Genomic DNA, 14,513 nt, shown 5'->3' with positions numbered 1-14,513 from the left:
CGGAGCCTCAGCCATCCCAAACATGCAGAGCCGGGGTCAGCCAGCTCCCAGGGGCCGAGGCCGGGGGCGGGCCGGGGTGGGAAGGACAGAGGGATGCAGGTCTGAGGCCAGTCCCTCCCGTCTGCTCCCTCCCTGGTCATCTGGTCCACACCCCTGCCTTCAGCGAGCTCTGCGAGATGGCGACGACCTCACCTGTCCTCGGGGACCCTCTGGTTTAAGGGATTCCAGCACCTAAGAGATGCAGCCAAGGCCGTCTGCTGACCCTCTGCTGGTGTCTGAGTTGTGGACCTTACCCTGCAGGACCCGCAGACGCATCGCTGGCTGGGCCTGGCTGCACAAGTCAGAAGACCCGCTCTGGGCAGCCCCAGCGTGGCCCTCAGGGCCTGGCACATGTCTTCGTGGGGGAGCCGGGGGTCCCGGGCACCGACAAGGGGTGGGCTTGGATACCCCGCAACTCTGCATGGGCTCTGGGAGCCAAGGAACAAAAGGGGCAGAAGATGGGAAACCTGAGGCCCAGCCCCTATCTGGGAGGTCCCTGGGCTGGGGAGCCCCTCACAGCAGGAACCCCAGGTGCAGAAGAAAAGGCTCAGAGAGGCCAGGCCCGCGAGGTCAGGCAGTGTGCCCACAGCAGATGTGCCTCGGTGTGCCGGAGCCCAGAAGCACCTCAGTGGAGCGGGCACGTGTCACGGCTGTCCTGTCTTAAGTGTGGACCCTGGGCCCGGAGGCTAGGGGGTGGGTGAGGGACAGCTGACACTCGGGAGCCTGCCCTGGGCCTGGCACCCCTAGGCCCCTTGATTCATTCCCTACACCAACGCGGTCACCCCCTTGTAGGGGGCCTTGTCGGGAGAGTGTGAGATGGCAGCTAGGCCACCCCTCCTCCCCCGGGGCCTGGGAGGGGCGCTCCTCCCCTCCCCCAGCTCCCCTGTACTCCGCACGTCCCATCCCGGGGTCAGGGTGCGGGCCTCGGCGGGCTCTGCCATCCCAATGGGGCCATTTCACAGGAGGGGAAACCAAGGCCAAAGCCAGGACGGGGCGGGGATGATGGGGCGCCATCTCCCTCCTCACTGAGCCCTGGCTCCTTCGTCCCCCACATCAGAAAAGCACAGGGTCCCGGCGTCCTGGGGTGTGAACAACGGGTCACAGCAACCCCTCTGCTGCACGTGCCCCCCGACTCCTGATGACCCAGGACACATGAGCACACGGACTCCGGGACCACACAGCGTTTGCAGAACCTCTTGGCCAGGCAGACCTCCGGCCCCCGGGCCTGACCTCTGACAGACGCGCACAGCTGCTGCCCCACAGCTGGGGACAGTTTTTTCCTTTGCAGGAAAGGCAGTTCTGGGAGGTGGAAGACACAGCAAGGTTCTGATATGGCCCAGGGAAGCGCACGCTCGCTGTCCAACAGCCCCGCGCTCTTGGGAGGGTCTAGCTGCCCAGACCCAGCCCTGCGGTCGGATGCCAGGCAGGGGGCCAGAGCAGGCAAAGGGGTGTGAGGGGGCGATGGGGAACGGCACAGGCCCCACTCGGCCTCCCCGGCCTTCTTCCCACTCAGCCCTAATCCTCTCTCCCTCCCTCTCTCTCTGTCTCTCTCTCTGTCTCTCCCTCTGTCTCTCTCCCTCTCTTTCTCTGCCAGCCTGCCAGCCATGGCAGGACTGGGGACTGGGTGTGCCCAGAGCTGGTGAACACTTCCTGCCCCCTGCCCGGATCTCAGCCAGCCCTTGTCAGGGCAGGGTGCCCACCAGTGCCCTGTGCCCGCCTAGCACATGGCCCGCCTCCCTCCCGCATGGGGACCTGCTGCCTGTGCTCGGCCAGGCTGGCCGCCCACCCACCCTCTCCAGCGGCAGCTGTGGGCCCACCACCTGTACCTCTCCCCATGCACAGCCCCCCAGGACACCCCCGCCCACATCAGGTTCTTTGAGTCCCCTCAGGCTCATTTCAGGAGAGATATGTGCACCCCTAAAGGCATGGGGAGTGGATGAGGCAGGAAGGACCCCAAGGACTGGGCAGAACCCCAAGTGGACCCCTCAGAGCAGCCCAGGGGGTGGGGAGAAGACAGTCCAGGACCAGCCAGGCAGGGAGGCCGAGGCCAGGCGGTGGCAGCGGGGAGCGGGCCCGGGGCCTACCTCGGCAGGTCTTGCCATCTCCCTGCAGCTGGTGGCCGGGGGGGCAGCGGCAGTAGAAGCCTCCTATGGTGTTGCAGCACAGGCCTTCACAGCCCCCGTTGCCGGCGGCACACTCATTCACATCTGCGAGGGGGACAAGCAGGTGAGCGCCACGCGGGGACTCCCCCGGCAGCCACGGCCATCCCAAGGGCTCACAGCAGCGAGACGCAGCCTTCCCCTACACGAGGGCTTGGGCCTCGCCCTGTCAGACACGCCCCATGAGGCGGGAACCCCATGGTGAACCCAGCCGCAGCAGGGACACCCTATCACTGAGTCCCTCCACACACCCAGGACAAGCGGCCACCCTGCGGCATTCGAGCACCACCTGGTTGGCAGGAAGGCCACGCCACACAGCTCAGCACAGGAGTGGGCACTGCTTCCTCAAAAGGAGTCACACCTTCTTCTGTGAGGGCACGGGAACGGCCTCTGTGTGCGCTCCGGTCCAACCGTCCCTTTGCCAGGGACACCAGGCTTCCCCAGCTTTGATGCCAGGGGTCCCACACTGTCACCGTCACAGGGCGCTGGGCTCCAGTGTGGAGTGGAGCAGGTGGGGAGACTCAACACCAGCTCCTGTCCTGTGTCCTGCTCGTGGTGCGGGGACATGGGCACTTCCCCTGGGGTTGGACACCTGGCCACCGTGGGGGTCACACAGGACTTCCACCTGAGGCTAGGTACGTCACTGCCCCCCACCATATCTGACCCCAGCCTGCCAGGGGCCTGTGGGATTAAGGCTGCCAACGGGGAGGGGCAGGTGACTTGCCTTGGTTCCTAGGATGCCTCGTACCTGCGTGTGTGTGTGTGTGTGTGTGTGTGCATGTGTGTGTGTGGTGACACGGGGACCAGGCGCCTCACCCATCTCCAGCCCCGACCGAGCTGCCCACCCCTGGTCCGAGAGGGGCTCTGCCTCCTATCCTTCCAGCCCCTCAAGGCCAAAGACACGGCTCCCTGGCTTCATGGGGAATGTGATCTGTGGTCAGGTGCAGAAACAGCAGGGACCCCAACATGTCCCAGGCCATGGATGGCCAGGTGCCAGCACAGCCCACAGGGCTCAGACCCTGAAAGAGTCAGACTTGTCGTGGCCGCACACGGGAGCCGCCCTCGAGTGGAGGCTCAGTGACGACAGGCCCCGGATGGTGTTCCCAGACCTAAGCCCAAGGTCCCGCTAACGGCTTCCGCGTTCATCTCTGCATTTCTCTGGGAGGGTCCCCTGAAGACCCCAAGCTGGGCTTAGGCTGCAGGGGAGGCCAGAGGCCCACAGGAACAGCTGTGACGGGAACTGCCTTGGGGCTGCTGGAACGCAGCTGTCAGCCCGAGCCTGCGAGGTTAAAGTCGGGGGTTTCCTGGGAATTCCTAGATAATTATGCAGGGCCAAGCAGAGGTCAGGCTGGCCCAGCCCAGGGGTCAGAGCAGGGGTGTCTGGCCTGGAGAGACAGCACAAACGCCCATCGGCCAGTAGCAGCCAGTGTGAGGCACACCCAGAAGCTTCTGGGCCTGTCCTGGCATTCAGGTTACTCGGCCGGGCAGCCGGGAGGGCAGGCCGCCAGACCAAGAGAGGTCTCTCACAGCTGCTGTCATGGCACGGTCCCGGCTGCCTGGGCGTGGGTGGCTGTCTGCCACGGGAACGCCGGGCACCACCACGAAGGCGGGTCAGTTTCATAGCACCCCACCCTGCCCTACAGATGCCAGGGTGAAGGGTGGCACCAGCACCCCAGACAGCCCCCTCCATGCCCCAGCAGGGCTGAGCCCTTGTGGTTCTGCACCGGACGAGCTCTCAGTAGCTGTGTCCACCAGCTGGACGGGGCCATCCTCAGAGCGGGTACCAGCCCTGCTCGTCTGAACAAACAGCACACTTAGGGCCCAAGAGAGAAGCAGAGATGGCAGGACGGTCGGCAGCCCGCGCTGAGAAGGGGCCCTGACCAGGGCCAGGGAGGGACATGGCAGATTCAGCAAGCTCCCCTCTGCTGAGCACCTGCTATATACACAGCTGGGGGGCCTGGGGGTAAGGGCCCCCATAAGGGCCCCACCATCCTAGGCAATGGGCAGCATGAGGATGGGGTGGGGGTACCCCAAGGGGGAAGGGCCCAGACACTGCACTTTAGGTTCTAAGTACCCTGCTCAATGCGGGGCACCTAATCGCCTGTTTAACGCCCCCCACCCCCAGCAGGGCTGCCCCCTCTTGAAGCCATCTTTTTTCATTCCACAGCACCTGTGACAAGCGACAACTGTATATGTTGCCCCCTCCAGACGCAGCCTGAGGGGAAGAGGTTCTTCATTGTTTGCCCTTTTACTGTAACTCCCACACTGAGCACAAAACCCCACACGTCGCAGTCCCCCAGGTGTCTGGTGAATTCACTGTGAGCCAGGGTGCCGTGGGGGCCCCTGGGGGCCTAGGGGAAGGGTGGGAGGGGAGCTTACCCCCACTCTAAATCCTATGAAATGCCCCCCTGGTTACCTATTCAAGAACCAAATAAACAGCGGATGTTTCAGACTCGGGGGAAGAGAGTGCCTGCCCAAGTCCGGGGGGCAGCTGGGGTTCTGTGGGTACCCCAGGGTGGTCAGCAGCCCTGCTGAGGGCGGGTCCAGCAATGACTCCCTGGCCAGCCTCAGGGGAGGGGACTGTGGCCACCCAGCAGCCAGACCTGGGCTAGAATCCACATCTTGGGCTGAGGTCATCTGGGGAAAGCATTTCCAAGGCTTCCTCCAGAGGTGGGGGCACTGTCCCCATTTTCTGGAGGTGCAGAATGGCCTCTGGCCCCCAAGCCAGGCCCACAGAAGCCTGGGGTACAGACACAGATGCACAAAGGCTGGCCTGGAATCCCCCCTCCTCAGGGACCCCTGCCATCCCCAAAGGGAGATGGTGGCACAAGCCACACAGAGCAGAGGCCAGGCTGAAGGGTGGCGAGCGGAAGGCTGGCCCTCTCCACGCCAGGAAGACCTCACCACCAGCAGAAAGGTACGCCTCCCTCAGTCAGGTAAACACAGAGCCACGGTGTGGCCTGGCAGTTCCCTCATGGGCATCTGTCTGCCCAGAACTAAAAACAGGTGCGCAGACGGATACATGTACGTGAATCTCCACAATTGCCAGAAGGTGGGAACCACCCAAATGTCCAGAAAGGGACCAACAGACAAACAACCTGAGGCCCATGCACACAGTGGAATGTTACTCGGCCATGAAGAGGAATGATGTCCGGACACGTTCGTTACATGGTGTGTGGGCCTCGGAAGCCAGCCAGGAAAGGCCCCGTACACTGACTCCATCGAGAGGAAATGTTCAGAGCAAGCAAGTCCACAGAGACAAGGGGAGGGTCAATGGCTGCCAGGACGGGGGTGGGGAGAGGAGGAGGAATGGAGAAGGCCTGACGACCGGGAGTGGGTCTCCTCTGGAGCTGGACAGAGGTGGTGGTCGCACCGCACGGTGAGCGTGCTACGTGCCACGGGACTGCACACTTCAAAGGGGTCATTTTGGTGCTACATGAACTTCACCTCAATTTTAAAAAAGAATAAAATCATTGCTCAGGCTGGCGGCCACACCACACTTCTCCAGGAATCTGGGTGCAGAGGGAAAAGGGGGCTCAGACCTTGGCTCCTGACCTGCTCTGCTCCATGACAGGGGCCTCTCTCGGGCAGCAGCAGCTGAGCAAAGGTCCTAAGCAGCCAGCGGCCACCCAGCCTGAGTGAGGGCTGCGAAGGCCCTGCCCTTTTCCCTGGCCTGGCGACCACGGGCTGCAGGGTGGACAAGAGGTGTGCTCACCCCGGGAGAGCTGGTCTCCGCCCCACCGCACCCTACCTGTTCACCTGCAGCCTGGGTGCCACCATGGGGACCTCAGATCTGCTGTGAGGCACCACTGGGGACTAGATTCGGAGAGGCCAGCCGGGCCTCCGAGCCCCCAGTGGGATGCAGGTGAGAACAGGCACCTGGTCCAGGCCCCCAGATCCAGGCCTGCGTGGTCACATGGCCGGGCAGTGCCAGCCTCCCAGGCAGGTGCCCTCACATGCCAGACCCGGGCACAGCCCCTTCTCACAGTGAGACATCCCGGGGCTCCTCGAGGGTGGCTCCTCCTCCCTGAATGGTGACAGAGCCTTTTCCCAAGGAACACAGAGCTGGGAACAGAGCAGAGACCCCAGAGAACAGGCTACACGCTCAGCCCACTCAGTCCCGGTTAATCCCCCTGGGGTGGAGGCTGCTGGGAGTGACAGGGCCTCCAGGGGGCCTGGAAGGGGCAGGATATGGGGACCCCCCAGGAGTGTGCAGTGCAGGGTCGGGCCCGGGCAGTGCTTCTCTCAGCAGCGTGCCAGCCACAAAACAGCTGGGCTGTGGGTCTCGCCCCAGGAAACCAGCCCCGTGGGTCATCACCCAGCCCGAGCCCACCCTTAAGAACTGAGTGTGCCTTCGAACACCACCGGCCAGGCTCCACACCCTGCGGCCCCTCCCCCGTTGCCACATTCCAGGCGGATTCAGCTGCCCCTGCAGGCAGGGTGCACAGGGACCTCTGGTGTAAGGGTGACAGGAGCGGTGAGGCAGTACAGCCTGCCCTCACCGCCAGAGTGCACTGGACGGCCCGGCTACCCCCACCTGCCCAGGGAAATCCTGCCTCCCACCCTGCTCCGCCCCATCTCTTCCTCCTGAGCCCCTACTCCCAGGGTCCCAGAGCGTGGGAGCCACGGCCAACTGACTTTCCTGTCTGGGACCCAGCCTGCCCCCTCCCTTGTCACCCCAGGCTGCTCTGGGTGACCTGGCAACCCTAGAACACACAGCCGGGCCCCCTGCAGTTTCCCAGCTGGTGGACGGGGCACTGTGTACTCATGGGCCTGTGTGCCCTGAGCACACCCATTCTCTGCTTGGGAGTCTGTAGAAAAAGACCGAGTGGGGAGGGCACGGGGCACGGCCAGGGGTCCCCCCACCACCTGCCCGTGAGGAGGAGGAGCAGTTGAGGATGGCGAAAGCTCCCTCCCAGTAATGAAGGCTGAGGCCACCCAAGGGAGACCGCCTGAGCCTGTGGGGCAGGCAGGTGGCCGGGCCTTGGCTCACTGGGCCTGTGGGGACAGTTACCCTCACCCCGCCCACCCTCCCAGGCCGAGGGCTGCCTATTGGGAGCCAGGATCTACGAGGCCCTGCCTGCCGAGGTCAACAATGCCCCCTCCCTACAGCCAGGTGTCACCAGGCAGGCCAGGGCTGCTGCTGGATCTCAGCGGGAGGGCCGATGGGCGCAGCTGGCTCAGAGTGGGCCGCACGGGCTCTGCAGACAGAGCAGGAGCTGCTTCTGCCGGGGCTGCACCAAGGGCGCTGAGCTCCAAGGGGCCAAGAAAGGGGGCCCCGCAGGGGACGGAGGGCAGCTCCTCACCCCGCTGCGCCCCGCTGAAGGACAGAAGGTCCAACGTCTGGGAAGAGGGGTACCAGGAGCACCCCCACAACCAGCATGGCAACCAGCACCCGTGGGGAGCCCCCTCCCTTGGCAGGCTGCGTCTGTCTCCCCAGGAATGTTCCACCCCAGAGCCCAGGAGCCCCTCCTTCCCTTGGGGGCAGCGGGACAACTGGGGCCCCCTGGGCGCGCGCGCTCTGCAGACCGACATGCCTGCTTGGCGTCCTGGCCAGAACAGGCTCGGGCCCGCCTCAGGAGCCCGCCCAGCCCCACCCCAGTCACTCCCCTTCCCGAGTACCCTACTGCATGTTGTGGGCAGGGGTTCCAGCCCCAACAGGCAGGATGAGGCCCTTGTGAGGGCTCTGAGCCAGTTTTGGGGGGCAGACGCCATGGGGGGCACAGAAAGAAACACGAGAGATGCCTGGCTGGGAGCATCACAGGTAGATCAGCCAGTGTGAGACAAGGTGGTCCCAAGGTGACCAGGCTGGGAAGGCAAAGACATTGGGGAAGGCCAGGTGGGCTGAGGAGGAGGCGCGGGGCCCAGGGCAGGTGAGGTCAAGGTCCCAGAGCTGCAGAAGGGGCCTTGGCTTTGACCCAGGGAAGCAGGAAATTCACCCGCAGCCAGGAAAGAGGCCCCGGGGTGCCCGGGCCACCATGAGAGGTGGTATAGTGCCCTAAGACTGCTGTGACAAACCACCACCCACCTGGGGCTTACGCAACAGAAATGTTCTGGGAGCCAGCAGTCCAGGCAGTGTCCCTAGGCTGACCCCAGGTGTGGTGGGGCCGCACCCCATCCTTAGCTCCAGGGGCCAGCCTTCCTGGGCTCCCAGGCAGGAAGGTGGGACCCAGAGTGTGCTCCTGCGACCTGCAGGGCATGTCCCACCAAGCCGGTGCTCAGAGGCCACCAGGCAGACGGAGGCCTCCTCCAACACCCCCACTCCGCTCTCCCGGGGTCCCGCGGGCACGGGTCCCAGCTGCTCGGCCTCTCGGCTGCTGGGCAAACACAGCTCATAGCAGAACCCCTCCAGGCTTTGGTTTCCTTATCTCTAAAACAAGGAGAGGAATACACGCGGTGAGAGATCCACAGGACTCCCTCAGAGAGCGCCGAGCTGTGGGTATTTAACTCCATTTGGGTCAGAGACGAAAGCCCCAAGCAGCACAGCCCAGGGCCCAGCCTGGGCCACAGGCTCTCACAGCCAGAACCCAGACCCCCCCGGTCACTCTCTCCGGCTGCACAGGCCCATTAGGGAAAGGCTGAGACCCCGCAGGGCCGAACGGAGCCCTCTGCACGCGTCACTCCCTGCACGGCGCTGCCAGGCCAGGCGCCCGTCTCGGCTTGTCCCACAAGCTCCCAAGCCTTGGGCCAACGCTGAGCTTGCCGGCTCCCAGGAAGTGCCTGCCAGGTGGGGCAGGGACCAGGGCTGGTCGCCAGACGCAGACTCCCCCTGCCCCAGGCTGAGGAAAGAGTTACCGTGGAGGGTCTGCCAGCATCTTTCTCAACATCCACAAAGTGAAAATTGCCTGAAACAGGCCCCAACTCAGAGAGCTGTCCCACCATCGCCCAGGGCAGGGGCCTTGGCTTCGGGCGTCTGAGGCCCTGAGAGCCCACCGTGACTGCCCTCCAGGACAATAGGATCCCAGGGGGCCCCAAACCGACCAGAGCAGAGTCTGCGGCCAGGAGAGCCCCACTTCCAGGTGGGCTTTGGCTGTCACGGAGGGCTGTCCCCGACCACGGGTCCATGCTCGGCTCCCCACATCACCAGGAGTTCCCAGGATAGAGAGTGGGGCCGGGTGGCCGACGGACAGCCTGGAGCTCACTGTGAAGCCCGCTGGCTAGTTTCCATACTGAGCTCCTTCACCTTGGTCCAAAGAGACCCCCATGAGCTCCTTGGGGTAAAAAGCGTCACCCACGTTTTATGCGGTTGCCATGGTAACTGGCAGGTCCAAAGCTGTTTGCTGGATGGAATGAGATTTGCAGTCACCGCCTCCCAGAGCTGGAGCAGGCAGGGGCAGGAGAAAGCCCCACGTGGGAAAGAGGCCTGCAGCCCCCGCGCCAGGCTCACACACCAGGCGTCCGGCTGCCTCCCTCCACGGCGGGGCTGGTCACGCAGGTGCACGTCCGCTCCCCTACAGAGCAGCCTGGGTTTGGGTGGCGAGGCTGCAGCCCTCTTTCTGTTTTCTTGTATTGAGTTACTGTGGCAGGTAGGTTAGCGGCCCCCGGAGATGTCCACGTCCTAATCCTTGTGACCGTGTCACTCTACATGGCCCAGTGGAATTGAGGTTGCAGATCAGCTGACCTTATAATCGGGAGAGTGTCCAGTGTAATCACAGGGTCTCATGTGGGGTGGGGACACGAGGACTTGGAGGAGGGAGAGAGTTGGCATCCGAGAATGAGAAGTAACGAGGTGGGAACAGGGTCAGAGAGGCCAAGCCAAGGGGTGTGGACGCCCCTGGAATCTGGGAGAGAGAAGGCGCCTCCAGGAGGACCCGGCCCTGCCTGCAGCCGGCCTTCGGCGCAGCGAGACCTGCGCGGACCTCCAGAACGGAGAGAATGAACACATGCTGTCGCAAGGCACTGAGTTTGTGGCGATTTGTCACAGCAGCGAAAGAAAAGTGGATACAGTTATTAGGTATGTGTCACCTTTAAAACTGGAAAGAAAACAACCACCGCTTTAGAGAGGCGTTTGCGCTGCTCCCGGCTGCCACTTATTCCTGTACGGAGGGGAGCCGCCCGGCTGCCAGGCCACCGGCCCACCTTGTGGGTGGCTCTCTCTCTCCTGCAGCTCCAAGGTCCCACCTGCCCGGGGCAGCCAGCACACCCCCGTGCAACCCCCTCGCACCACAGCGCACAGGGAGCTGGATGGGGGGCCCTCATCACGCACTCACAGGGAGAAGACTCACAGGATAGGGGGACAGGGAGCCCGAGAAGCACAACCGGGCGTTCAGGGGATGAAGCAAGGAAGGCGCATCGGGAGGCCTCCCGGAAGAAGCGTCCCGGGGCTGAGGCCGCTCGGACAGGCTCAGAGAACTCTACCTGTCTTCCCACTGACGTGCTGCCCCGGCAGGCAGGTGCGGCAGGTATCAACAGCCGAGCTCCCCACTGCTATGAGCACCACACCCTGTGCTGAGAGCCGTGGGTAGTTGGGGTCCCACGGACCCTCTGCACAGGAAAAATGCTTCGCAGGGCAAATCCCCTCCCCCAACTCCAGAGAATTCAGGATGTACTATCTGGTTTGCTAAAGTGAGTCTTTCTCATTGGATCCTCCGCATCGTCTGAAAGACACCTTTTCTGTCTGGCCACACAACCAAGCTACGCTGGGCCAACGTCACCCCCTGGTGGCAGCTCTGGCAACTGCGTGACCTGCTGCCTTTCTTTCTTGGGGAGCCTTGCATGAGGTCCCCTGAATCTCTTTCCCTCCTCTCCCTCTCAATACATTCCCGCTCTGGCATTTGCTTGCTCATAAATATGCATGACTCTTTCGACCCCCTTTCTCATTGTCTTCTAAAACTCAATACATTAGAAGACCTCTCGTGTCTGGCATCACAAGGTCCAAAATGGACTTCACTGTCCGGGGCTGCGCCTGGGACCCCGTGGGTTTCAGCAGCTACTCACCCCTAATGAAAGTGCAGTCTAGAGTCGCCTGAAGACGGCTGTGCACCATTGGCTGTTTCTCCTAGTTTGGAGAAGTAACTGGCCTTGCAACAGGCGGGGTCCCTCAGGCCACGTGCTCAGAGGCTTTGCGTGGACAACACTGGGAAGGAACCTTCAAACACCAACTTCCAAATATTTGTAACATGACAGTGAGAAACCATGTGGAGACTTGTGGGGGTGGGGACTACAGGCACAGGAGGAGGCCATGGAGCCTGAACCCAGGAGACCAAGGAAAAGGGTCTGAACACGCACCAAGCAACATGCCAAGAACGCATGAGAAAGCGAGGAGGCGACCTGAGCTTGGGAGCGGGGCCCTCAGGACGCGGTCAGGTGAGGCCAGTCCCGAACGCTAAGAAGTTTCATTGTGTTTTGTTTGAAATTAATAGATTTTATCTCTGAGAGCAGTTTTGGAATTTATGGAAAAATTGAGCAGAAAGTACAGAGGGCTCCGTGTACCCCCTTCTCCCGACACACACACCTCCTCTCTTATCTCACCAGCACCCTACATCGAGTCCGCGTTCGTTACAACAGATGGGCGGTAGTGACACATCGTTACGAAGTAAAGCCCAGTTTCCGTGAGGGTCGCTCTTGGGGTGCACCTTCTGTGGGTTTGACAAGTGTGTGGGGACCTGTACCCACCACTGTAGCATCACACACAACAGTTTTAGGGCCCTAACAACCCCCTGTCCTCCCCTCCGCCCTCCCTTCTGTCCCGGCCACCACACATCTTTGTGCGGCCTCCATGGTTCCGCCTTTTCCAGAACGTCCCAGAGTGGGAATCACGAGGCACGTGGCCTTTCCAGACGGGCTTCTTTCACTTAGCAACGTGCATCTCAGGAGGCTGAGCCGCTCACGTGGTCTTCCCGGGGTCACATTCCACCAAAGCCTCCCCATCTGTGGTTTCCAGGGCAACCATGGAAACCAAGAGTGGGTCGCCTAGAAACGCTCAGACAGGCCTCACCCACTCTGGATTTCCAGGGTCACCTAGCAGTCTGGGAGAGGGTCACAGGGGCAGGCGAGAGTGGGGTGCTGGGCTCCCCCTGCCCCAGGCCGCTCCGTGCTCGGGAGCACACGTATCTAGGAATCCAGAGAGTCCACAGGGCAGGGGACAGCTCTTGGCACCTCCGTACCCCAGAGACAGGCACAGAGGTGGCCCGGGGTCGAGGGAAGCTGCAAGTTTTCAGAAAGCACCTACGGAATCCACCCTGTATCCGGCAGGCAGGGGGTTCCAGGAGGGAAAGGACCCCGGCAGGAGACAGCCTTCAGAAGGGGAGGCGGCCACGTCGGGATGGACAGAGGCTGCCACGGGCTCTGGCTCCCAAGGACACAGGAAAAGGAGAGTCAGGCTTTGGGCAGAGCTTTGGGGACTGGCTCCCGCTCTGCCAAGACCCAAGGGCTAAGGCACCCAGCCATCGTGGGAAGTTCAGGCAAAGTTGGACACGAGGGACCCTGATGGTTCCTGAGCCGGACCCTGGTGGGCAGTCAACATGAAGGTGTCATTAAAGGTGTTTAGGGGAGTAGAACTGCCCCAGGCAGGGCCGGAAGGGCTCCCTTGCCTTCTGCCATCAACCTAGGACCAATGCCTCTAATGCCACGTGGCGGTGACAGCCACCGTCAGGGATGAAATGCACTGAGTCTCAAGGACTCAGAGGCCCTTCACACAGACACCTGACCACTGCCTGGTGACCCACCGCCCATTTAGAGATGGAGACCCTGGAGGGGTCCAAGGCCACTAGCCTGTGGGAGCCGGGTCCCATGAAAACGCGCCATTCCACCCTACGTCGCATGTGCAGCCCCCAGAACTGTGCCTCCTCCAGAAACGAGGAGGCGGCATAAGGAAAACGAGGGCATGAGGGGGAGACGACCAGGCGAGTGCGTCCTGGCCACACCCAAAGCTGAGGGCCTTCCTGACTTCGGACAGAGTTTCTGTTTACTCTGAAAGTTATCGGGTTCAGTCTGTTTATACAAATCAGCCTCCAAAAATGTGAGAACGGGGCTTTTTTTCCCCCAGTTGTTTCCCAGAAAACAAGACAAAATGTAAAAGGCCCAGAAGGGAGCCAAGAACATTCCTTGGTTCCCAAAATGTCCAGGTCTCCACTCCCCCTCCAAGGCCGAGTTCCTGGGATGTTTCAGTTCTCGGGCTCAACAGACGGGCTGCAGCCGGGAGCCTGCACCCGCTTCTGAGTGCCTCCTGCAGTGGGTAAAGCTTAGGAAGGGCTGGTGTGGGCTGAGCCTTGCACACTCAGCCCATCTCCTTTGTGCATGTGCATGTGCATGTGTGTGTGTGTGCATAGGTGTATGTGTGTGCATGTGTGTACATGAGTGTACATGTGTACATGCATGTGCACTGTGCATGCATGTGTGCATATGCCAAGTGTGTATGCATGTGTACGCATGAGTGTATGTATGCATATGTGTGCATGCATGTGTACACATGAGTGTACATGTGTGAGTGAATATGCGTCTGTGCGTGTGTGGAGTGTGTATGCATCTTTGTGCATGAGCGTGTGTGTGCATGTGTCTGCATGTGTATGCACTAGTGTGTGCATGTGTGTGCATTCGTTTGTGCGTATGAGTATACATGTGTATATGTATGTGTATGCATGCATGTGTGCATATGCACAGTGTGCGCGCATGTGTGTATATGTATGCATGTTGTGTACATGAGTGTATGTGTGAATGTGCATGTGTGTGCATGTGTATGCATACATGCTGTGCATATGCACCGTGTGTATGCATGTGTGAGTGTATGTGTGCATGTGTGTGTTCATGTGTGCATCTCTGTGTGCTGAGGTGAGAGTGCTCAGCTGGGCTCCAACGCCTTGTTCGATGCCCGGCCATCCCCTCATGCCTCCCTGGTGTAAAACCCGGGGGCTGGACACGCTTGCGCCTCTGGCCAGCTAAGCATCTGACCTGCCAGGAGCCCCTAGGTCTAGGACATGAGGCCAGGATGCAGCCTCCCCTGAGCTGGCTCCTGAGTGGACAAGGTTACAGCAGAGACAAAAAGTTGGCCCCTCCCAAGACTCACCCTGGAGTGGGTGGCTTTTCTCCCTAAGAGCTCCTGGGACGTGGCTGGAAGATCTCTCCAAAGAGGCATCCTGATGACCACCCAGGACTTCTGTGCTCCACAGCCTGGCCCTCAGCAACATTCCTTCTTACCACTCTCTAGGGTTACTTCCCAGAGGCCTGCTGCTCTGCTGACCAGCTCAGTCCCCTGCTCCCCCAGAAAGCGAGCCCAGTCAGGGCCCCTGCACAGTGAGCGGTGCCCCAGGCATGCACAGAGCTCAGCTGCACCTCCCTACGTGGCCTGTCCGCCTGCCCAAACCCTTACCCACGCCT

At 61.7% G+C, this 14,513-nt stretch overlaps 1 protein-coding gene across 1 annotated transcript in view; it reads right to left on the bottom strand.

Moving 5' to 3' along the window:
• The window catches only part of MEGF6 (multiple EGF like domains 6), a 97,928-nt gene that overhangs the window by 46,382 nt on the left and 37,033 nt on the right, over positions 1-14,513 (bottom strand). Inside the window, exon 4 of the mRNA XM_019658434.1 lies at positions 2,124-2,246. Within this exon, the coding sequence (XP_019513979.1) occupies positions 2,124-2,246 (123 nt within the window). The remainder of the gene's footprint in view (positions 1-2,123; positions 2,247-14,513) is intronic.

This window comes from Hipposideros armiger, unplaced genomic scaffold (assembly GCF_001890085.2).
Source record: "Hipposideros armiger isolate ML-2016 unplaced genomic scaffold, ASM189008v1 scaffold_284, whole genome shotgun sequence".
In the NCBI taxonomy this organism is placed as follows: Eukaryota; Metazoa; Chordata; class Mammalia; order Chiroptera; family Hipposideridae; genus Hipposideros; species Hipposideros armiger.
The sequence above is the reverse complement of the archived record's forward strand: the minus strand, read 5'-3'. Positions and strand labels throughout refer to the sequence as shown.